The 25150-nt window shown below is 42.8% G+C and overlaps 1 protein-coding gene across 2 annotated transcripts in view; it reads right to left on the bottom strand.

Annotated features, from left to right (window-relative positions):
* Window positions 1-25150, bottom strand: part of TRAPPC10 (trafficking protein particle complex 10) — an 89336-nt gene that overhangs the window by 55164 nt on the left and 9022 nt on the right. For both annotated transcript variants that reach the window (XM_034753787.1, XM_034753776.1), the window contains exons 2-4: window positions 10904-10985; window positions 10071-10206; window positions 856-1052 (exon numbers count right to left, since the gene is read on the bottom strand). In XM_034753787.1, the coding sequence (XP_034609678.1) occupies window positions 856-1052; window positions 10071-10206; window positions 10904-10985 (415 nt within the window). The remainder of the gene's footprint in view (window positions 1-855; window positions 1053-10070; window positions 10207-10903; window positions 10986-25150) is intronic.

Here is a 25150-nt window from a genome sequence, read left to right as displayed (position 1 = left end):
GTTCATAATGCTCAGCACCAGACTGATCAGCAGCTCAGGAATTATGCTGTCAGACAGAGGTGGCAGGCATACGGTTTACACGGACTGTTGAAAAACAGCACAAAACGAAGTAGGAAGCCCATGGAATGATGGGACCAAAAAAAAAAAGCATCATGTGACAGCGAGCATGTCCCCATGGTGCATCGTGATCTGTTACCGGAGCTCCCAGCGGCAGAGGGTGGAGAGTTGCACAGTGAGATAGCTACCCTGATACAACAACGCTGTCGATGAAAAAGCAACGACTGTGGATACGCTCAGCTGACACAAGGAATGTTGTGTGGACATGCTCCACTGATGTTATTAAAGCGACTTATGATCGTCAACAAAACTTAAGTCAAATAGTGTAGACATGGCCTAAGACTTTACTCTTGTACTTTTCCTCTGGCTCACTGGTGATGGGTTTATATAAACCTTGAAAAACCAAGGATTTGAAGTTCTGAAAATTGATTTTGGTTACTTCATTCATTCTGAATCAGTGTCTACAAAAATATAGCTTCAGTATGTTTAAAGCCTTTTATCTTTTCTGGAAGAGGTGAACATCCAGAATTTAACTGTAGCCCTACAGAACTACTTTTTTCTTCTCTCTCTCTCAAATTTTTATTCCACCACTACTAATTCAGGAAAAGATGCAGCAAACTTTTTCCTCCATTGGTTCATATTTTGGGACAGATGGACATACATCTTACCAATGCCATTTGCTTAATGTTAGGCATCAGGGAAGTTACTGTTCTTTTAAGTGAAAAACTGGACCTATTAAATGATTAGCCAGAAAACTAGTTTTACAATTATAAACAATATTTTTGAAAAAGTCCTTACCTGTCACTTTGCTTGTTACAGAAGTCATTTCTTATTTTATCTACTATAGATGTTCGGGGAAGGATGTTGGTTTTGTTCTTTTTTTTTGCATCGCTCTCAACTACCACAATTAACCAATCCACAGAGCTGTGCACTTTCAGAACATTCTGCCACTTGGTGATGTCATCCTTTACTGTAGCTTTGTACACTTCTGTATCCTGGGATTATAAGTAATGAATTAGCAAATCAAATTGACAATCTGGACAAATTTGAAAGATTTATTTTGTTAAAACAGGAAAAAAATATTTCAAATTATACCGAACGGAATTAGTGACACAGATTATTGAGAAGTTAAACAAGGACAATGTCAAGGTAAGGTTTTATTCTTTCGATTACTTTATTATTACTACTTTAGACTATTGCAAATGAAAGATTTTTAAAAATCAAATTCACCCTTAACAACTCATTGAAATTTGGAACTTGATTCAACTAAGACAATGAAACTAGACTGATTAATTTCATTTTCTGGTTATAATACACCAACAGTGCAGTGGCATTTGGGCTTTCGAACATTGCTGGAAATTTTTAAATTGTTTGCATCTTCAATGACAAATTTAAACAATTGAAGTAACTCGTTTTCTGTAACTTTTCTCTTTTTATAGATCAACTATGAACATGTTGCTATGAATATTCACGATGCAAAGTTGTTTTGGTTAGTTGTGATTGGTCAAGTCAGATGGTTAATGTCTTTTTTTTTGATTGTATGAGAATTTCTCCTATAATGATGATAGCTTCCGGTGAATGAAACATTGCAAGTAAGATTAGGGAGTATTAAATTTTTCCATTTTTGGATCACGAATCTTATCTAAACCATGATTCTTTTAACAGATTAAATTCTGATTTACTGACTCTGTGAACTATCTCCCATTTTCATACTGGGACAGTGCATGTATGCATTGTGTTGCTGCCAAGGATGTGGTCAGATCCTTGTATAGTTTAGTTTCCACTGTGCCAGGGCTCTCGGAAAGGGTTTTGGAAAACCTGTACTCCTACTGCATCAAGCAGTATCACTATAAAAAAAAAAAAAAAAAAAAAAAAGTTAGTTACTCACCTTCTCGTAACTGTTGTTCTTAGAGATGTGTTGTTCATGTTGATTCCAATCAGGTGTGTGAGTGCACATGTGCACGATGGCCGGAAGATTTTTCCCTTAGCAGCATCCGTCGGGTCAGCCTGGGCAACCCCTGGAGTCACACCCTCATTGCGCCTAATATATAGTGCTGCCGACCCGCCACCTCTTCAGTTCCTTCTTGCCGGCTACTCCGACAGAGGGGTAGGAGGGTGGGTATTGGAATGGACATGAACAACATCTCGAAGAACAACAGTTACGAGAAGGTTTTTTCTTCGAGTGCTTGTTCATGTCAATTCCAATCAGGTGACTCCCAAGCAAATTTAGGAGGGGGCAGGTCGGAGCTGTCCACTGACTGGAGTACTGCTCTACCAAAAGGCCGCATCATCTCTGGCCTGCCAAGTAATTGCATAGTGTGCGGCGAAAGCGTGTATCTATGACCACGTCGCTGCCCTGCAAGTTTCCTGGGCGAGGACTTGAGCCAGGAAAGCTGTTGATGAAGCTTGCACCCTTATAGAGTGCGCCATTATTAGGGGCGCTGTGATCCTTGCTAGATTGTAGCACTCAGTAATGCAGGCCACGATCTATGATGAAAAGCACTGTGTCGAAACAGGCTGGCCCTTCATCCTGTCCGCTACTGCGACAGAGCTGTACCGACTTCCTGAACGGTTTCAACCTTTCAATGTAAAAGGCCAGCGCTCTGCGGATGTCGAGAGTATGGAGCCTCTGTTCCCTGCTAGTCGCATGAGGCTTGGGGTAGAAAACTGGGAGGAAAATGTCCTGGTTGATGTGTAACTGCGATACCACCTTTGGGAGGAAGGCGTGATGGGGCCCGAGCTGAACCTTGTCCTTAAAAAACACTGTGTAGGGAGGCTCGGACGTTAGAGCCCTGAGCTCAGACACCCTCCAGGCTGAAGTTATTGCCACCAGGAATGCGACCTTATAGGAGAGGTAGAGCTGGAAACATGTTGCTAAAGACTCAAAGGGATGCCCCATGAGCCTAGAGAGGACCAAGTTAAGGTCCCAAGCAGGAACCAATTGGCGGACATGCGAGTACAACCTGTCGAGGCCCTTCAGGAAGTGACTGACCAGAGGGTTAGCGAAAATCAAGCGGCCCTTTACCCCCGGGTGGAAAGCCGAGGTGGCAGCTAGATGTACTCTTATGGAAGACAAGGAGAGACAGTCTTGCTTTAGGTGGAAAAGGTAATCCAAAATCTGGGGCACTGAGGCCAGCGTCAGGGAAAAGTTGCACTGAGCTGACCAGACTGAAATTCTCTTCCACTTCGCCAGGTACGTGGCCCTAGTGGAGGGTTTCCTACTACCCAAGAGAACCTGTCTGACTTGCTCTGAACAGGAAAGCTTGAAAGTATTGAGCCATGGAGCCTCCAGGCTGTGAGATGCAGCGACTGCAGGTTCGGGTGCTGGAGCCACCCATGATCCTGCATGAGAAGGTCTGGGAAGAGCAGCAGGGTAATCGGGGCTTCGACTGATATGTCTAGGAGAGACATGTACCAATGCTGGCGGGGCCAGGCTGGTGCTATGAGAATGACCCGAGCCTGGTCTCTGCAGATCTTGAGCAGGACCTTGGGGACGAGCGGTAGGGGTGGGAAGGCGTATAGAAGCGGTCCCCACCAAATGGAGGAGGGATGCATCCGCTGTGGAGCCTGGACCGTGATTCTGGAAGGAGTAGAACTGCTGACACTTCCTGTTGCGTCGCGTGGCAAAGAGGTCGATCAGGGAACAGCCCCACCTCTGGAAGAGCGAAGATGCGATTTCCGGGCGAAGGACCACTCATGGCTGTGAAGAGATCTGCTGAGGTGGTTCACCAGCTAGTTCTGGACCCCTAGAAGGTACGATGCCTTTAGATCGACTGAGTGCTCTATACAAAAGTCCCATAACTTGAGGGCTTCCTGGCACAGGGGAGAGGAGCATGCACCTCCATTTGTTGATACAGAACAGCGCGGTCGTATTGTCCGTCAGGACCGATACACATTGGCCTGCTAGATATGGGCAGAATGACTGACACGCTAGGAGTACCGCTCTGGACTCTCTGACATTGATATGAAGATGGAGATTTGTCTGTTACCAGAGGCCTTGCGTCCTATGGTCCCCCAGATGAGCTCCCCACCCCAAGTCTGACACGTCCGTCACTAGCATCAAGGATGGTTGTGGGGCAGGGAAGGGGACTCCTGAGCATACCTGCTGAGCGTCTACCACAGGAGCGAGTCGAGGATAGGGCTAGGCAGGGTCACAGTCCTGTCCAAGATGTCCCTGGCAGGAATGTACACTGACGCAAGCTACGACTGAAGCAGCCGAAGCATGAGTCTGGTGTGCCAAACCACTTACGTACATGCCACCATGTGGCCGAGAAGTTTGAGACAATTTCTCGCGGTGGTAGTAGGGAACTTCCTGAGTCCCTGGATCATGGCATTGAGGGCCTGGAACCTTGCCCGTGGGAGGAATGCTCTAGCTTGGGTTGAGTCCAGAACAGCCCCTATGAACTCTATCCTCTGGACTGGGGCAGAGTCGATTTCGTTTAGTAGGAGGCCCAGATTCTTGAAGGTGGCTCTGATGAATGCCACCTGAGCTTCCACCTGAGCCCTGGATCGGCCTTTGATCAGTCATCAAGGTATGGGAACACCTGTATCTGATGTTTCCACAGAAAGGCAGCGACGACTGCCATGCACTTGGTGAAGACTCCAGGTGCCACTGACAGGCCGAAAGGGAGGATAGTAAATTGGTAATGGGAACCGCTGGCCATAAACCTGAGGAACTTTCTGTGGTTGTGCGCAATCACTATGTGAAAATACATGTCCTTCAAGTCGAGGGCGGCATACCAGTCTGCTGGATCCAGTGAAGGGATAATGGAGGTCAGGGAGACCATACAGAACCTCAGTTTCCGAAACCCGTTGAGGTCGCGCAGGTCCAGGATAGGCCTTAGGACGCCTTTGGCCTTCGGTATTAGGAAGTAGCAGGAATAGAAACCCTCGCCCTGTGTTGCAGTGGAACCTCCTCCACCGCCCCTAGTGCTAGGAGTGATTGTACCTCCTGAATGAGAAGTTGCTCGTGAGAAGGGTCCCTGAAGAGGGACGGGGGAAAGGGGGGCAGGGGGGAGGGCGGGAGGGCACAGAATTGGATGGAGTATCCCCTCTCTACTGTGCAAAGCACCCAGCAGTCTGAAGTTATATGGGACATAGTAGAAAGGAGATAGTCGGGAGGAAAAGGTAAGGCAGGGTGAATCCAGTCTCTGGTCTGGTACGCCGTCCTCGACTGCACCTTCAAAAAGGCCAGTTTAGGGCCAGAGCGTGGTTTGGGCTGGCCTTGATTAGCGGAGGGATGTTGCCTTCTCCTACCACTCCGGTTCTTCCTCCTAGAATTATCCTGGTGGTTCTGCTGCTGGAACCTTTGAGGAGGTTGTGGGCGGAAGTGTCTCCACTGTGTAGCAGGGGTATGCAAGCCCAAGGATCTGAGGGGGGCTCAGGAATCTTTTAGGCTGTGGAGCCATTTGTCCATCTTCTCTGAAAACGGAGTCTCACCGTTTTCAGAGAAAACGGGAGGTCCTGAATTGTTTGTTGGACTTTGGGCAGCCCTGCGGAGCAACTGCTGTAGAACTCTGTCCTCTAACGCAGGAGCTATGGACGTCCCTGCCAACGCTTCGTCTGGCAACGAGGAGGAGGAAGTGTGCGCTGGTGGTGGAAGCTCCCTGCCATCTGCCCCGGATGGGTCACGTGACCCCTGGGGCAGCATTGGAGGAGGTGCCGCCAATGTCGGTGCCAGGGCCGTAGTCAACATCGGCAGTAGTCTCACAGGAGGGAGCTGTATTGGCACACTCACAGGAGCCACCGGGGTCGGGGAGGAAGGTGCTGACATCGGCACCTGGTCTGTAGGTGCCTGCATCGAGGTAGATGTCGACAACAGTGCAGGCGTGGGAGACGGGTGTGTCACCGTCACGAAGGTCGGTTCCGAAGTCAGAGCACAGCACAGTGCTGGAATCAATGACGGTGCTGTAGGGAAAGGCGTGGGGACCGTAGGCACCGGGTGCGTATGCACAGTGGAAGGTGGCACAAAAGTGGCAGAAGCGACTAAAGACGTCGCTGAGCGTGGGCCCTAGGTTCCTCCCTGGCCCTGGTGATAAGCCCAGCGAGTCCAGAAGGGCCACTGAGGCAGGTTCTGCCACTGCGGAGGCCACGCCTGATGCTCCCTTCCGTCTCTGCCGACCTCGCTCTACGGGTTTCTGCTCCTATTTGAGCGATAGGAGTCGGGCTCCGAGGTCTCAGACACTGAAGACCACGGAGCAGCCGATCCTCAGTGCCTCAAACGTCAAAAGCTCGGGGAGCGGGAAGGCTCTCTGTCGGAGCATGTAGGTGCCAATGGACAAGGCGAAGGGGAGCGCCTTTACATCATAGCCGACTTTCCCTTAGAGTGCATTGGAGGGCGGGGCTCCGTCGGCGTTGAGGGTTCCTCCCTGGCAGGCGAGGAGATCTCTGGAGGCCTGGTACGCTTCTGGTGTGGATGGGAGCTGAAGCTGCTGTGTAGGCGCCAGAGATCGAGGTGGGGACGGACTCAACTGCCTCACCAGGACAGGAGTCGATACGGCCCCAGAAGGAGACACCTCTGAGGAGTGGCCCGCCTGGGCTCGCACTTCGAGGCTTAGCCAGAGAAGAACGGCCGTCCGGCTTTTTCTTCTTTTAAGGCACCGGCGAGTGGGAACAGTGCCTATCATCAGATTGGCCCTGTGAGGAGCTGTGTCAGTGCCGAGCGTCCCTGGAGGAGTCCTTCCTCGGCACCAACGTCTCTCAAGCCCAGGTCAGAACGGGGCACAAGGCTTTCTCCATGAGGATCACCTTCAGCCGCTGTTCCCGTTCTTTAAGTGTTCTTGGGCAGAACTCGCAGCAGATCTTGCAATGATCTTTTTGATGGGTCTCCCCCAGGCACCTAAGACACGACAAGTGCGGATCATTCTTACGCATGTGCCAAGCACATGCCTCACAGTTCTTAAATCCCAGGGACCGTGGCATACCACAGTGCCAGGGCCAGATTGGGAGGGGGGAACCCTCCCCCTCCCCCGCCCCAACTACTATACTAAACTTTAACTGGAGTACTACCAACAGCTAACTAACTATATACATGGAATAACAAAGAAACTTGCTGAGCAAGAGCCAAGGAAAGTTCGAGCCACTGTCACTGGCGGTAAGAAGGAACTGAAGGGGTGGCGGGTTGCCAGGGCCATATATTAGGCACCATGAAGGCACGACTCCAGGGGGTGCCCAGGCCGACCCGACGGATGCTGCTAAGGGAAAAATCTTCTGGCCATCATGCACATGCGCACACACACACCTGATTGGAATCGACATGAACAAGCACTCTAAGAAGAATATAAGGAGGATGTGGAAAAAGTCCAGCAGAGGACAACAAAAATGATTAGGGGGCTGAAGCACATGACTTATGAGGAGAGGCGGAGGGAACTGGGATTGTTTAGTCTCCAGAAGAGAAGAATGAGGGGGGATTTGATAGCTGCTTTCAACTACCTGAAAGGGGGTTCCAAAGAGGATGGATCTAGACTGTTCTCAGCGGTACCAGATAACAGAACAAGGAGTAATGGTCTCAAGTTGCAGTGAGGGAGGTTTAGGTTGGCTATGAGGAAAAACTTTTTCACTAGGAGGGTGGTGAAGCACTGGAATGGGTTATCTAGGGAGGTGGTGATGGAATCTCCTTCCTTAGAGGTTTTTAAGGTCAGGCTTGACAAAGCCCTGGCTGGGATGATTTAGTTGGGAATTGGTCCTGCATTGAGCAGGGGGTTGGACTGGATGACCTCCTAAGGTCCATTCCAACCCTGATATTCTATGATTCTAAGTTACAGCTCAAATGCTCAAGTGGGCAAGTTTAAAATTTACTTTTTATGAAAACTTATGCAAGAAAGACTTGATTGCCTTCCATGATCATTTGAACAAACAAAAGAAGTTGTGTACCGGGACAGCAGAAAAGTCAAAAAGTTCATTTTTAAATTATAGTGAATAATTGCAGGGTTTTTTGGTGTTATTAACCCACCTCTAGTGTTTATTAAACAAACAACGTCACTAAGTGTCACCAAGTCATTGGCTACTATCTCCTTCAAACCAATATACTAATACAGGGGTTAGCAACCTTTCAGAAGTGGTGTGCCGAGTCTTCATTTATTCACTCTAATTTAAGGTTTTGCGTGCTGGTAATACATTTTAATGTTTTTAGAAGGTCTCTTTCTATAAGTCTATATTATATAACTAAACTATTGTATGTAAAGTAAACAAGGTTTTCAAAATGTTTAAGAAGCGTCATTTAAAGTTCAATTAAAATGCTGATCTTACGCCACCAGCCTGCTCAGCTCGCTGCCAGCCTGGGGTTCTGTTCACCTAGGCCGGCAGTGGGCTGATCAGGGCCTGCGGCCGGGACCCCAGACCTGGGGGAGGGGTGTTTCAGGGGTTCAGGGCAGAGGGCTGGGGTGTGTGTGTGGGGGGTCAGAGAGCAGGGCAGAAGGCTGGGTGTGTGTTGGGGTTCAGGGCAGAAGGCTGGGTGTGTGTTGGGATGTGGGGGTTCAGGGCAGAAGGCTGGGGATGTGTTGGGGTGGGGGGTGCAGGGCAAAAGGCTGGGGTGCTCGGATCATGGGGGTGCTCCCAGCCCCCTGCCCTGAGCAGCTCACGGAAGGGGGCGGGAAGGGATATGCCCTGTTCCACCCCCTTTCCCCAGGCTCCGTCCCTACCTCTCTTTGCATCCTCTACAGAGCTGTGTGCATGCTGCTGCTCTTTCCCCGGCCCCTCACTAGGGCCATCAGCTGATTGGCGCAGGGAGAGGGAGGAGGAGGGGCAGGAAAGCACCACGCTGGAGGAAGGAGCGGGGGAGGGGGGGAAGCTTGGCTGCCGCAGAACCAAGCTTCTGCCTCCTGCCCCCGCAGGGGAGAGCGGTGGGCGCGGGGGCTGAGTGGGGCTGGGGGCCGGGACCGCGGCAGGGAGTTGCGTGCCACTCAAAATCAGCTCGCATGCCGTAGGTTGCCGACCCCTGTACTAATACAATTGTTCCCAAAACAGACTTCCATGGTGCCCCACATTAAACTATGCAGTCATATATATTGCCATGCACTATGACTGTTATCTGTTACTTGATTAGTTTTTAATCCATAACATATTGACCACGTTTTATTACTTTTCTTTACATTCTTGTGGTTACCTTTATTATTTTGTTAACTTTTCAAATAACTCTAGATGGTTAGAGCAGCATTTTTCCTTTATTTAGTTCACCATCAATACTTTAAAAAGCATTTATTATACCATCCTTACATTCCATCCATTTCCCCACTATCAGGAGGCATAATTTCCAGATCTCCTGTAATGTCTTAATTTATCAAAGAGATTTGCACATTAGTGATTTCCTAATTTAATGGGCAGCAGGTTTAAAACAAAAACAGGAAGTTCTTCACACAGCGCACAGTCAACCTGTGGAACTCCTTGCCTGAGGAGGCTGTGAAGGCTAGGACTATAACAGGGTTTAAAAGAGAACTAGATAAATTAATGCAGGTTAAGTCCATTAATGGCTATTAGCCAGGATGGGTAAGGAATGGTGTCCCTAGCCTCTGTTTGTCAGAGGGTGTAGATGGGTGGCAGGAGAGAGATCACTTGATCATTACCCGTTAGGTTCATGCCCTCTGGGACTCCTGGTATTGGCCACTGTCAGTAGACAGGATACTGGGCTGGATGGACCTTTGGTCTGACCCAGTACAGCCGTTCTTATGTTCTAATCTGCTAGTTTTAGTATATTGCATACCTCACCTTCCATCAGAAACCACAACAGATTACCTTGGTGATTTAATGCACTTAAGAAACTCAAGGTCTCCAAAACTTCAGTCTTCTCAAGAGCCATCTGATAACAGCAAACTTGTCTCATATTAGGAAATGCAACTCCCTCACCCATTAGTGACCCTGGTAGTAACAAATGTAACCAATTGGAATAAGGAACAGAGTGTAGAACCAGCACATCCCATTTACCAAACTGAGACAGGGCAGAGCTTATTTTACCTTCAGTTCCACTCTCATACCTTATTATGTGCATGGTTCACGCTTAATATTTTCCTAATACTTACACAACATTCTGTCCAATAAATATGAAGGAAGGGAAAAGTCAGGAGAGCCTTGTTTCCTTCTTTGGGTAACAACTCCTCTTTAAATTGAACAAAATTAGATTCAAGATGAATCATCTTAGGAGCACGTCCATAAGACCTATGCAGAATTTTAAAAGAATTACCATTAGTAATTGAGAAATAAGCAGCAAAACTAAAAGCAGAACAGAAATGACAGGGCAAACATTTATTACAAATTTAGCTTTTTTTAAAAAAAAAAACTCACAAAACTTAACTGTGCTCTCTATGGTTTGATTTGTGTAGCATCGATTCAAAAATTCATCTCTTTTCTCTGAAAATAAGATATATATATTCTCTTTGCAAGGAAAAGGGATGGAAACTTCCAACTTTCATGTTAAAAAGCTTCTCCTTTACATGTTCTCGTGTTCCTCCAAAATTAGAGGTGGCCTTTGACTGTGGACGTCACAGGGTCCAAAGCCCAATTCTGTTTTTAAGTCTTTCCCATATGCCCATTAAAGCAGGAACCAGGCTTATCTTCAAAGCATGGTTGCCCAAAGTGCAACCTGGAGATACCAGTAAAACTAATCTTTAGTGCCGCTAATCTCTTTATGATTTTAAATTCAGCCTGGGTTAAATGTGGGAACAAACATATCAAAGGGCCCAACATCCGGAATTCAGGGAAAATTGGCTCTGAAAACCAGAAATCTTTCCTCCTGTTCAGCTTCCAAACCAACACAATTCACTGCACAGTGTCACATTATTAGTCACATTTTCCTAAATCCAACAACATGCATGAAAATAGAACAATGGGAGGCGGAGGAGCGGAAATACTCTACCTTCTCCATTCCATGGGTTCTTTTGGAAGCTGCTGAGAAAGCATGGGATATACAGAAGTGAATAAATTCTGATCTCCAGCACCTAAAATTAAAGAGACCCATATTTTAAAAAGTTTACTCTTGAATCTTGTCCATATATATTTTAAAAGGGAACTATACCATAGTTACATTTTTAAGAGACTCATTTTCATACTGAATGCATGGAGAACACTGCTGTATAGAAAAATGCTTTGAAACATCTTGTTATTGAATATCTCTATGAAACACCATTCATATAGCTGTCCCAAAATTCCATAGAAGGCGTGAGAAAAACTCAGCTACAGCTAGCAGTCCAATGTTTACATCATCACAAAAACCAAACAGCCTCCAAAAACTTCCATCAGCTTACACAAGACACCCTAGGTACTAATACCACTGTACTATGAAGCAAGATAAATAGAACAAAATGTACAATCCAGCACAGAAAACAGTAACTGATTTTCAGCAATATAACAGTATCCAGCTGACATTTACATCCTTGGCAACAAGACATAATAGGATGTTTCCCAAACCCATTTAGTCTCTCCCCCTCCCCTCCCCCGACCCCCAAAAAAGATCAAGTAGATCAGGAAAAAAAAAATCTTCGTTTTAGAACTGTTTTATTATGTATTACATAAAATTACAAAATAGTAAAGACTACATCCCTCATTTCAATACTCCTTAAATTACATTTAAAAAAAGTTATTCATAATATAAACTTAGAACCTCAAGACCTTTTTACTATCCCAAGGGATTTTATCATCTAATTGCTACACATCAATTTTTGCCCAATTTTAAAATAGAGCATGAGTCAGCCATTGATTTTTTTTTTCATTCAGTACATTGTTCTTCCCATCATTTGAGCACCACCTCTCCATTAAAATGACATCAGTAACTAGTGTTGCAGCTCAGAGTAGATTCAAATTGTATATTTGATCTAGGAAACTAAATTTATCAATAAACCATTTGGAGAATAGTGCTCGTCAGATTAAAATTTTAAGTGTGTCAAATTTTAGACCTATAAAAACAAACATTATCCAAAACCTAGAACACAATGAATTCACACAATCAAAAACAAAAATCCTGATGTAGTTAAGATTGGGGGTAATGTCATCCCAAGGCATTTAAGGTAAATTAACAAAGGAATAGACTTGTAAGAAGCGTAGGAGGTTTTCTGCCTTTCAACTTGAATTGTCACCGAGTGTATAGAACAACCTCATCCTGTGATAGTGTGAACCGAGAAGAAAGAAAACTCCAACACTTACAGATCCAGCCTTTCCTTAGCCTGCCTTATAACACCTTGGAATGGGAGAATAATTCAGCTTTTAAATTTGGTTCATAATCAAATTTTGGATTGGTAGCATAGCTCAGCACTCTTATTGCGTAGTTTCGTTTTTAGTAAAAAGGAAGGAATCATCACTAACACCTAAAGTACCAAAAGGAGAAGTAATTCCTGCGTTCTGCATCTAAATAGGTGATTTGGATATTTTTAGCTCCTTAAAAAAAAAATATGCAACTACAAGTGTGATCTCGAAAAACATTGAACAAAAATCATATTAAGGCACTAGATTATTTCATGTATTTTTTTTTAAAAACAATTGTTGCTTAGCATGAAGATCTCTCAACTAGCATTAACTCATCTTTATAAATGCACAGATATATTGGATGTTTAGCCATATTTAGTTTAAATCACATGAAATCTGAAATATTTTAACACCAAAAGTTTGGTTCCGAGATCCCAGCTATCTTTAATACAAGAATGACAGGACAGAGTTTATATCCTGCTTCTGAGCTCCCTGTTGGCAGCATCACAGAACAGTGATTTTCAACCTCTTCATTTGCAGACCCCTAAAAATTTCAAATTGAAGTGTGGACCCCTTTGGAAATCTTAGGCAGTCTAAGTGTATTAATAAAATTTGCCAATAACACAAAGTTGGGAGGTATTGCCAATACGGAGGAAGTCCGGAATATCTTACAAGATGATCTGGGATGACATTGTAAACTGGAGTAATAGAAATGGGATGAAAATTAATAGCGCAAAATACAAGGTCATGCATCTAGGGACTAACAAGAATTTCTCCTGTAAGCTGGGGACTTATCAGTTGTAAGTGAGAGAGGAGGAGAAAGACCTGGGTTTATTGGTTGACCACAGGATGACTGAGTCATCAATGTGATGCAGATGTGAAAAAGGCTAATGCAGACCTAGGATGCATCAGGCAAGCTATTTCCAATAGATATAGGGAAGTTAGTACCATTATGCACTGGTGAGACCTCATCTGGAATATGGTGCACAATTCTGGTCTCCCATATTTAATAAAGATGTATTCAAACAGGAACAGGTGCAGACAAGGGCTACTAGGATGATCCGAGGAATGGAAAGCCTACCTTATGAGAGGAGACTCAAATAGCTTGGCTTGTTTAGCCTAAGCTAAAGAAGGCTATGGGGAGATATGTATTTATAGAGAGAAATCATAAGAGGGATAAATACCAGGGAGGGGGAGGAGTTATTCAAGTTAAGCAGCAATGTTGACGCAAATGGATATAAACTGGCCATCAACAAATTTAGGCTTGAAATTGGATGAAGGTTTCTAACCATCAAAGGAGTGATGTTCTGGAACAGCCTTCCAAGGGGAGCAGTGGGGACAAAAACCTAACTGGCTTCAAAACTGAGCTTGAAAAGTTTATGAAGGGGATGGTATTATGAGACTGCCTACGACGGCATGCAGCTGATATGCGATTGCTAGCAGCAAATACCTCCAAAGGCTGGTGATGGGACACTAGATGGGGAGGGCTCTGAATTACTATTGAATTCTTTCCCAGGTGTCTGGCTGGTGGATCTTGCCCACATGCTCAGAGTCTAACTGATCACCATATTTGAGGTCAGGAAGGAATTTTTCCCTGGGTCAGATTGGCAGAGACCCTGGGGGGTTTTCACTTAACTCTGCAGCATGGGGCACAGGGTCACTTGCAGGTTTAAACTAGTGTAAATGGTCGGTTCTCTGTAACTAAGTATTTTAACCACGATTTGAGGACTTCAGTAACTCAGCCAGAGGCTAGGGGTCTATTACAGGAATGGGTGGGTGAGGTTCCATGACCTGCAATATGCAGACGTCAGATTAGATCATGATGGTCCCTTCTAAAATTGAAGTCTTTGAGTCCATGAACCACAGGCTGAAAACTTGTCAGAATGATTTCAAGTCATCAGAAAACCTTCCACTGTGTGGCCTTGCAAGCGATATGTACTGAAAGAGCAAAGCAGGTTTTCCTGCCAACAATCTTTGCAAGAAACTAAAAAGGTATTGACAACAGTAATACCTTGTATTTGGAGGGAATAGATGTTGAACAATAAGGAAGGTAATTTCTGATCCCTTCATATTTCATTTAGGCCATAGCTCCCCATCAAACTGAGTGAGACATTCAAAACAAGTTGTGCAAGGAGGAAAATTTTTTTTTTTTTTTTATATCAAGCAACAAGGATCTCACTTTTTCCTCAGATGGGATTTTCTGGCAAGAGCAGCAAGCTTTTCAGCTGAGCGCAACATGTGTGATTTTCACAGCTGATGACAATGGCCAACAGATCTTTGGAAAAGTTTTAAACAATTCTCCATGCAAGGTTTCTGGTGGCCTCCAGCTGTTAAAGCAGAGGTCCCCAAACTATGGGGTATGCGCCCTAAGGGGCATGGAGGAATGTTTGGGGAGTGCGGGGGGGGGGTAGGGTTGCCACCTTTCTAATTGCTGGTAACTGGACCACTGAGGCCCTGACCCACCACTTCCCCCAAGGTCCCAGCCCACTCTGCCTCCCCTATCACATGCTCCTCTCCCCCACATCTCCCCATCATCACTCGCTCTAACACCTTCTTCCCTCCCCCCCCCCCGTTGGGCTCCCTCTGCTCTGGGGCTGGGAGAGCCTGAAAAGAAGCCTGTCTGCAGGTAGGAGGCAGCTTAGGCTGAGCAGGGGCTAGCATGGCTTAATGACCAGGCACCTCCCCGTGCCGTGCGGTAACTGGACTTTTGGTGTCCGGTCAGTACATCTGACTGGGCACTGTCAGGTCCCCTTTTCGACCTGACTTCCCAGTTGAAAACCGGGCAAACCCTAGGACCTGGCCAGCCCCGCTCCTAGCTCTCCACTGGAGTAGGGAGCGGGGGGTGCAAACCTGTAAAGTTTGGAGACCACTGTTCTAAAGCATCACATATGCATTCTGGAAGACTTGAAGTTCTCCCCCTCAAAGGGTGAGGGGGAAAAATGGAGAAAAAGAAAACTCAAAAATCTGGCTAAAACAAGACCCTGCTTTAAATCAGCCACAAATCTCATTAGACAGCCATTCCCAGTGCTACTGGAAAGCATGGGAGAGGATGCAAGCACACTATTCAAATCAGGAATAGGGACTAAAGCACTGAGCCTCACTTCAACTGCTAACTGTGCTGAGGAATTGGCAACAGGAATTCCCCTGTTCCTCTAAAACAGTGGTTCTCAACCAAGAGTACACATACTCCTAGGGGTATGCAGAGGTCTTTCAGGGGGTACATCAACTCATCTAGATATTTGCCTAGTTTTACAACATGCTACATAAAAAACACCAGTGAAGTTAGTACAAACTAAAATTTCATAGACAATGAATTGTTTATATCGTGCTATATACTGAAATGTAAGCACAATATTTATATTCAATTTTATAATTATATGGTTAAAATGAGAAAATAAGCAATTTTTCAATAGTGCGCGGTGACATGTCTATTTTTATGTCTGATTTTGTAAGCAAGCAGGTTTTAACTGACATGAAACTTGGGAAGTACGCTAGATAAATCAGACTCCTGAAAGGGGTACAAGTAGTCTGGAAAGATTGAGCGCAACTGCTCTAAAACACTGGCAAAAGACCCTTAGCCTATCAAAACTCCTGTTAGCTGGAACAGGAAGGAAAGAAAGGTGAACAATTCTGGCTGGAAAGAAAGGCCCACAAAGAGCCTCAAAGAACGGCCTCTTGTCCTCCTCCCACACACACTTCTTCCTTCCAGAGAAACATAAGCATGGTCCCCCAATGTGGCTATTGTACCTTTGGTGTGCCAGTAAGTGGAACTGGCTTTCAGCTTGGGTGATCACATGAGGAACCTTGCATCAAACTCTAAGCAAGGAAAAGGCAGGAAACCTAGTGTACAGACAATGAATACGCATACAAGAGAAAAATGTGACCAGAACCACAAAACTTCTGTATTTCTAGCACTTGACAGCAATATCACAGTAAAGGAAGAGTACTGTATGCATGCACAAGTCAGTATTAAGTGCTTGCATGGGAATCTGAACATTACATCAGGGGTTCTCAAACTGGGGGTCAGGACCCCTCAGGGGGTCGTGGGGTTATTACATGGGGGGGTCTCAAGCTATCAGCCTCCGTCCAAAACCCCGCTTTGCATCCAGCATTTATAATGGTGTTAAATATATAAAGAAGTGTTTTTAATTTATAAGGGGGGGGGTCACACTCAGAGGCTTGCTATTTGAAAGGGGTCAGCAGTACAGAAGTTTGAGAACCACTGAATTACGTTATCCCATAATCATACTGCTCTGTACTCATCTCAGAGCTGTTTATGACCTTGCAGTTAACTTTGCTAGGGAGGGAAGATTAACATGCTGCAGAACAGCAACATTTGATGTTAAAAGATATTGCCACTTCTAGAATTGTAATTTCAGAATTTAAAGAAAATTATGGGATTGTTAATTTGTTTATTATTAGGTTTCAGTGTATTTTTTATTAACAGTATTTCCTTTCCCTCTAATATTCCGTTTTCAGTGATTGCATTAGATTATTAGAAATAGAAAATACTTTTCAAAAATTTTAAAGCTAAGGTAATGACTGTGCAATACAGACAAGCAAAGGTACATGAAAACTTCATGAAATTTTACAGATATCAGTATCTTCTTATAAGATTTATGCCTCAGTGACAAAAATAGAACTGAATGAAGTTTCTGAAGATTTAACATTTTAACAAATCTGAACAATATGGCAAAGAGGATAATGTTGCTAGAAATCACCCTGCTCAAAGTGTAATAAGTAGTTTAGCATAATATATGCAACTGCATCACACTTTCCTGTAAGCATTTTGCATAATATGTATAAAACATACTGCAAACACAAGTTAGTAATACAGAATGAATTAGGGTGGACACAATTGACATTGGCTCTTTGTGTAACACTGCTCATGAATAATTAGAGTATTCACAATGGACTATTATCTTCTATTAATCAAAAATCAATTCCCATATCATCTCAGAATAAATGAAAAATTAGTTTTCGGTTCCCCATATGCAATCTCTCACACAGCAAAAGCCATAAGTAATTGCCCAACTTAGAATTTAAAATCCCTTTCCAGGCTTCATTTTTAAAGATCACTCATTGTGCAAGTTAGAGATTGTCTACAATTAGGCGTGCAGCAATTCTCCATTTTTGGAGTGTAGTGTGCCCACCCTATACACATGATCATATATAATTTGAAAGCTTATTTTCTGTACATGTAGATGGAGGTATGATGTGGAGCTGTCAAGTGGTGCACAAGCCTGTAGGGGAGGTAAAACAATGGTACCTAAAATGAGAACACATCACTTCTTGCAGTTCCAAAAACACAGCAACATGATTATGACTACAATTTTTACTGTTTAAGTTAATTTCAATATCTTAATGTGGTGTTTATTGGTTAAAGCTACCAAATAATGTATTAAAGACTTATTGGTTTTGCATGGGGAAATTTTTTTTAGCATGTGGCAAAAACGGCAAGTAACATTTTGCAATATACAAACATGCAATGTTTTCACATTGCATATTCTTAATTGTCAAAGTATCTCACAAATTATAATAGTTTTCTGTATTTTCAATTGAAATTTTCTGACCAGGTAAGTTTTATACTGAAGGTTGTACACCAGTAGCAGCAGATTGCATGCCCATAGTTTGTACTGCATAGTGGGTTGATATAAATGTATGTGAATTCTTAATGTAATGCTTCTCCATTTGTAAGCTATTGTACTTACAGCAAAGTCTGCCTGCTAGAAGGTTTTAATTTGTAACCGCCTATGCATGCAGTACCAGCCTTTGAAATATCCTAGAAACTAGCTTAATTCAGTGACACTTATGCACAGTATTTGTGTTAAAGATGACAATATACAGCTTCATATTGGGCTTCAATCAAAGTAAGTGCTCATTAAACAAAAGAGGCAATTACTAATATATATCTAATTTAGCATGAGTCTGTATATTTGTGAAAAACTGGTAGTGGTGATGCTAATGCTAATACATTTTGGGAATTTTACTTCTACAGGGAAGTTACAGTATATGAAGACAGAGAATACAAGCCCCTTAAATCTTACATCAAAAAGAAAGACTCTCCACAAACTTTGAAAAATGTGCTTTGTCAATAAAATCAAAAGAATGCATAAAACTGTCAAAAACTACCAGTGCTGGACAGAATTCTGTGATGCTGGCAGCAGAAGCCAGAAGAGATGAATTGGTGGCTACTGGATGAGTTTTATAGTTTTAGATGATGGGCCACCAATATGCTATCACAGGGATTGCTCACAGAAATACACAAGCAAGTCGACTTTGGCACAAGTCAGAGTCTGTATTGAACCCAGGAAAGAAAACACTGAATCTGTTCACAGAGCATCATGTTCACCTGCTTCTGTAACCACCAGAGCAAGTACATCTTCCAGCAATCAGACCTGTTGCACTGTTTTTTGCTTGACCTGATTGCTAAGGATGCAGTTTATCCCTCAACATGTCTTTCTTCCTAACGGAGTAAAATGAATCAAAGCAAAATCATCTAGTTATGCTGCAACAATACAATCACCTTTTCACACCACATTTTATCAGTTGACTGAAGAGAATGATTATATGTACAAGGCTCCTCTCCCACATCCAGGCTGTTACAAAGATATAATGCCCTACTTCCCTCAAATAGAGAAACTGCAAGCTATTCCAGTAGAAAGTTACAGGCAAAATTAAAAAAAAAAAACAGTATGGTTCTGCAATTTAATTCTATGCGCAGCATGGATAAGGCAAGTCTACAATTGTTCTATGCAGTGCAACAGTAGCTGATGCTATCCAAGCTACTAGTAATCTGAAGCAGGAACTTAAGTCATTCAAATATTTTTTGGGTGTTCTTCTGATGAGTGAGCCTGATGTTCATTTGAAAGCTGTTCCAGTGGTTTGCATTATGTCTCTTTAGTCACTCAGTCTGAAATAGCCAAAATGAAAGCCTGATAATGTAATCCAAAGCCATGTGATTGTAGTTAAGAAGTCAGCTACTTTTGTGCCCCAACTGGTGCAGGAGTTTATCCTTTGGTTGATAAAGAGGCATATATTCAGCCAGCAATGAGCATCATCCTTTAGACGACATTCAAAGAAGGCACCTCTCAATTGCAGAGTTCCAAAATTATCACACTACCGCACGTAAGTCTTGCAGCACAACTATCCCATGAACTCTGCATCAATTATGGTGAGCTGAGGGTTCATCAATTGGGCTGCAAAAATTGAAGCAGAAAGATTCCAAGGAGGCACGATCATTCCAAATGGAATTGTACCACTTCAGGAGGGTGGAAATCTCATTCATGAAGGAGACAATATAGACACCAACATACAGACCATTGCTGGAAAGAATACATCCCATTTAATGACTAGAGGGATATTCTTTGAAAACACAAAGAAGATTTATAAAGGAAGCAATAAACTACAGTTTTGGTTGCTCCAGAAAGATAGGCGTGAAGCCTGGTCTTCACAACCCCTTAAGCAATAAATTCCAACAGAATAAATCCTAAACAAAAACACCCCAAAACTATGCTGTGTCACAACGGATAACCTTGGTCTGAATTAGGTAGCTGATGGGGATATCTGTCCTTGCAGCTCAGGTTCGTTGGATCCTGGACCTACGACTGATCACGCAGCCTGGTTATGGCAGGAGAAACACTGGACCATCCACATACAGGAACCAGGAAACAGCAATACTGGAACCAGGATCAGGTAGGTTGTCTCAGGTGTTAAATGACGTTGATTCAGGTGTAAGATGTCATCCAGATCGATGGGGTAGATCTTGATCCGTAGAGGTGACCCTTGAAGCCCATGCAAACAAGACTGATACCGGGTGCCTCTCAGATGAACAGCCTGTTGGTTAGGGCGCGCAGTCCTTTTATATATTCTATGGCGCAAACATTCCAGGTTTGAACTGAAACCCTAGCGGCTGTTGCTCTTTCCGCCACAAGTGACAAGAAGGGCGACAGATATGGAGTCAGAGTTGTTAATTGTCCAGACTCCATTTTGAATCACTGGGTCCATTAGCCACATTACCTTAATTAACAGTTCCTTATAACTATATGTTTAAAACACATTAAATTCAGTATAGACATCAACATGAACATAACTGAGCATTTATATAGGGAACCTTCCCTACAACATTATTCTTGAAACCCCATGAAGCCTGTTAAAATGAAATCATTCTGACCCATTACATAGCAAACTGGAGAAAAGATTTTAATATGGTGCCATAGGAGCACAACAGTGTTGTCAGCAAAATATTCATTTCTTGTGAATATATTAATAATATATATTATTCACTTAATACAGTTTCTTACAGGGTGAATTGATTTAAATCAAGGCTATTTAAATCCATTTTAATCAACTTTTCTATTTGTACTTCAGTTACTTTCTAGAGAAAGGTGTATTTGCACTGGTTAATAGAACCATTAAAATCTGTGGTTTACAACTAAATAGAGCCTTTACACTAGATTTGGAACATTTGTGCTACCTAGGTGGGTAGACTAAAACTATATATATTTAAGCAATCATATAGCTTAATATTTTCAGATTCTAATTAACTGTACACTTGCAGTATGCTAGAAAATGGTGAATAATCTATTATTTATTAGATTGTGTCAAGTGATATTAGGATGGTAACTGGTATTTAAACAAACAAAACAGCATATAAAGTTATTAAACAAAACAAGCCCTTACACAGTACCACTTATTAGTGTCATGTATATAATAAACTTTGACCTCAAAAGTTAAATCATTTTCCCCCTCATTCTTTCTTTAGATAGAAAAGCAGCCTTTAACTTTTGATAGAGGCTCATGGATTCAGCATATTTATTTTTAAATGTTTTAAGAGATAATGTGTAGGGCTTCATAAATTTAATACAAAATTTAGATTTAATTTTAACTGTTTATTTTTAAAAAGAAAAACATTAAAGAAAATAAAAATAATCCAATTTAAATATTTTTTAAATCATCCATTTTCATCCACTCTGGTTTCTCAAGATAGTCTGAAATAGAACTGTACAGTCTATATCTCCAGATGCCTGTACTGTACCACAGACATTCTGCTACTCAGTCTTCACCATAGTACTCTTCCTGCATGGCAATCCAGCAGCTTTACACCAGACCTTACAACTGATTTAAGGTTATACTTTGTGAAATTTACTGTAAGTTTAACATTGAAACAAATTTAATCCCCATTATCGCTGATTTTGTGTTAACAGCAAGTTATATAGTAGCTGGAGAAGCCAAGCCACAGAGGACAGCTACTGATTTTCAAGTCACAGCAGTTTGTACAAAATGAACTACACCTTAATGGTCTAGTAACGGCTCGGTGGCACATAGATGGGAAATGACAGTTCTGATCCAAGGGCTATCAAAGGCTAAAAAGAAAAAATCCCAACATTTATTGTTGGAGAGTGAATGTAATGAAATGGAACAATTCACATTGCTCCCCAGAGACCCCGCTAGTAGATACTCCCAAAGACTTCAGCAGTTAGACTCTTGAGCCAAAAGGATCAACACTATAACAGAATCCCTCAGGGTAAGGGCAGGGTGAAAAGAGCTGGAGAGATGAAAGCTTAGATGACCCCTAGTCAAAAAAGTAACATTAACAGACTGATCATAACTTCCACATCTGAGGAAGACTAGATAGGAGATCTATCGCTGCAAACTGATAAAGCACTCTACTATATACTGTACACAGAGACTATTATTTTAAGTGATAAAAGAAGCTATTTGGAAAACAACCTAACCTTAAATGAACAACCTTGTTGCACCAATACTTTTCCAAATAGCAAGAGTCCCAGGATTTTTAATTATAAGTATGTAGCATTTCACATGACCTACAGTTTATACCAGATTAAATAGCACCCCGTGAGCAAAGAACCAGAGGTATTGAGTTAGATGTAGTCATGTATGCATCCCATTCATACAGACTAAAAAAAGCAATGTTAGATGGATCAGAGAGTCAGTTTTGTTGTCTCTATACATATTCCTCCACCTCTTAAAGTAATTTTATTTTTGTTTTATATATATATTTTACAATATTTCAGCCTTTTAATGCTGAAAACCCTAGAATATAACTAGGCCCCTACCAAATTCACGGTCATGAAAAATGAATCACGGATTGTGAAATCTGATCTCCCCCGTGAAATCTGTCTAGTGTAGGAGAGAAGCAGGGCAGAGGGTTCTTACTGTGTGCTGGTCTCCAAATGCTAATCCCAGCTGGGATGGGAAGTGACTGGACTTCCTCTTCCCCTGCAGGGGCCACTGGGGCCGGGTCAGACCCACCTCCAGGAACCTCCTCCAGCTGCAGATAGCTCCAAGACTGCTGGCCAGGAGCCTAGCTCTGAAGGTAGCACTGCCATCAGCAGTAGCTCAGAAGTAAGGGGGGCAATACTGCAACCCCCCAACAATAGCCTTGGGATCCCTCTACTGCCCCCTTTCAGGTTGGGACCCCCAGGGATTCAAAACTGAAATTTCAGATTTAAATACCTGAACTTTACAATTTTTTTTAATCCTATGACTGAAATTGACCAAAATGGACCATGAATTTGGTAGGGCCCTAAATATAACTAAAGCTACCACACCAAGTTTCAAAAGTCTGATTCATCTTAACTCAAACGGAGACGCATACTTCTGATTAGTAAAAATGTTTCCATCACTTTAAGAGATGAGGCAAAGATCTTTACAAGGGAATGACAGCACATATATTGTTCCTTACGGGAGCATGCAGGAAGGCATCTAGAGTAGAGCAGCAAAGTCGCAGAGTCATAAACCACCTTCTATCTGCAAATGGTTTATGTCTGGAACCTACAGTAAGTACTTTTATTTTTTCCTTCAATTACTCACTGTTGACCCATCAATTTCATCAGGAGTTTGGAAGATGCAAGAAGGGCCATAAAACAATGTGAAAAATATCTGGCATTTGCATTGTCTTTCTTCAAAGGGTCTCAAAGCACTTTGCAAAGAGAGGGTCTGGATCTAGCACTGGTGATCTATAAGAGTCTTTCACTGGACTTCGATGGGTGCTGAATTAGGCCCTAAACTAATTAACTCTGTAATACAGGCATTATGTCCATTTTACTGGAAAGGGAACCAGGCTCAATTTTTTCCAAGAGTAGCTGTGGCAGTCTGTACCCTTATGTCTACCCCTCTTACAAGGCTACAAAATTTTGTACAAACTATGCCTTATGAGATGATATTTGAAAACTCACAATTTGCTGATTATTGTCCTGGTAAAATGGTGTGGCAACATTGTATATAAAGTTAAGATTCTACTATATAATACTTCTGAGACATGTTCCAAGTTTACAAGAACAACCACGAACTAGTTCCTCAGAAACAAAAGGTAAACCAATGCCTCAGCCAGGTGTCAACAATATCAAATGGACTATCAGCTGGTCAAATGGCTATTATTTGGCAGGAAAAGGTGTGAGCGAGAAATGTATATCTTGGCAAAAGAACAGCTGGGGGTTCCTGTCTCCATAGGTGGCATCAACAACACCTGAAGGACAAGGGAACTAACACTGAACTGGAGGTGTCCTGTCCGAAAGGAATCCGGCCAGTATGACTGCTGAAGCATGTGGTGAGAGACCTTTTTGTTGAATTCATTTAGCTTAAGTTACATATTAGCTGCATTTTACCTTTTTTCTTGTAACTAATTACTTTTATGCCTCATTACTTGGAATTGCTTAAAATCTGTCTCATTAATAAACTTGTTTTATTGGACTGAAGTGTTTGAGAAACTCCATTTGAGATAACAGGATTTATGCATATCATTTTCTATTAATGAACTTTATATGAGCGTTTATTGTCCAGGAGAGGGCTGGGCAGTATAAGATGTACTTTTCTGGAGGAAAGTCTGGGACTGGAAGTTGGCTGGTGATGCTCTGCAGTGTACTTCAAGAGTGGCTGGCAATAGCACTCATATAGTATAGGTGGGAGTAGGGTGACCAGATGCCCTGATTTTATAGGGACAGTCCCGATATTCCAGGCTGTGCCTTATATACGTGTCTATTACCCTCCACACCATGTCCCAATATTTCACACTTGTTAGCTGGACACCCTAGGTGAAAGTAATTTACATGCTGGAGGCTGTGAGAGCGCAGACCAGGAGTGGTTGCTCTCACAGCAAAGCAGGGTAAAACGCACCCCAGATTGGAGAATTGAGGGGGGGGGGGACTACTGTTCAACGGTCTAAATTGTACCCTGGGTAATGTCACAGTAGCTTATAATTCTGGGTACCTAACTTTCTACATATTTGGGAGGGAAATGGTTTGTGGTTAAGGCACTGTACACGGAGATTCAGAAGACTAGTGTTCAACTCTTAGTGCTGCTACAGATTTATAGCATCGTACACTCACCTTGCACTGGTGTTTAACATTCAGGCAAGGTGTTAGTCCACAGTGCCTTTAATCTGCTAGTCTCGGATTCAATCCAATGTGCACTGGTATGCAATTCAAAACCATTCCTATTTTATGGCTGTTTGGTGACCTACCAATGTAGGCAAGATTTTAACCGGAGGCCAAAATATACAATACATTCTATGTCCCACAACCAAGCCCTCAAGCTACCTAATCTCCTCAGAAGAGTTCATTCTTATGCTTATTAACGTTGGTAAAAAAAAGTACAGTATTTAGTGGTATACTCAGTTTAAATATAGTATTTAAATAGCTTAAATCAGATGGCACCATTTCAAGTTACTGTAATAAATATGAAAGGCCTTTAGATTTAGGTACTATTGAAACAAATCATGAAATCTAGAATTCTAGAGAATATCTAATGAAACTGAAGGACTTTGGTCCTTTCCTTGTCCGGAAAGAAACCAAGATCCTAAAAATCAACTTTACAAAGATAAATAATGTGAACAATAGTGCTACTTATAATTTTTTTAAGCAAATACCAGAAATTGTCAATGGGTTTTATGATCTGGGCAGAA

The sequence above is a fragment of the Trachemys scripta genome, chromosome 1 (genome assembly GCF_013100865.1).
Source record: "Trachemys scripta elegans isolate TJP31775 chromosome 1, CAS_Tse_1.0, whole genome shotgun sequence".
NCBI lineage: Eukaryota > Metazoa > Chordata > Testudines > Emydidae > Trachemys > Trachemys scripta.
The sequence above is the reverse complement of the archived record's forward strand: the minus strand, read 5'-3'. Positions and strand labels throughout refer to the sequence as shown.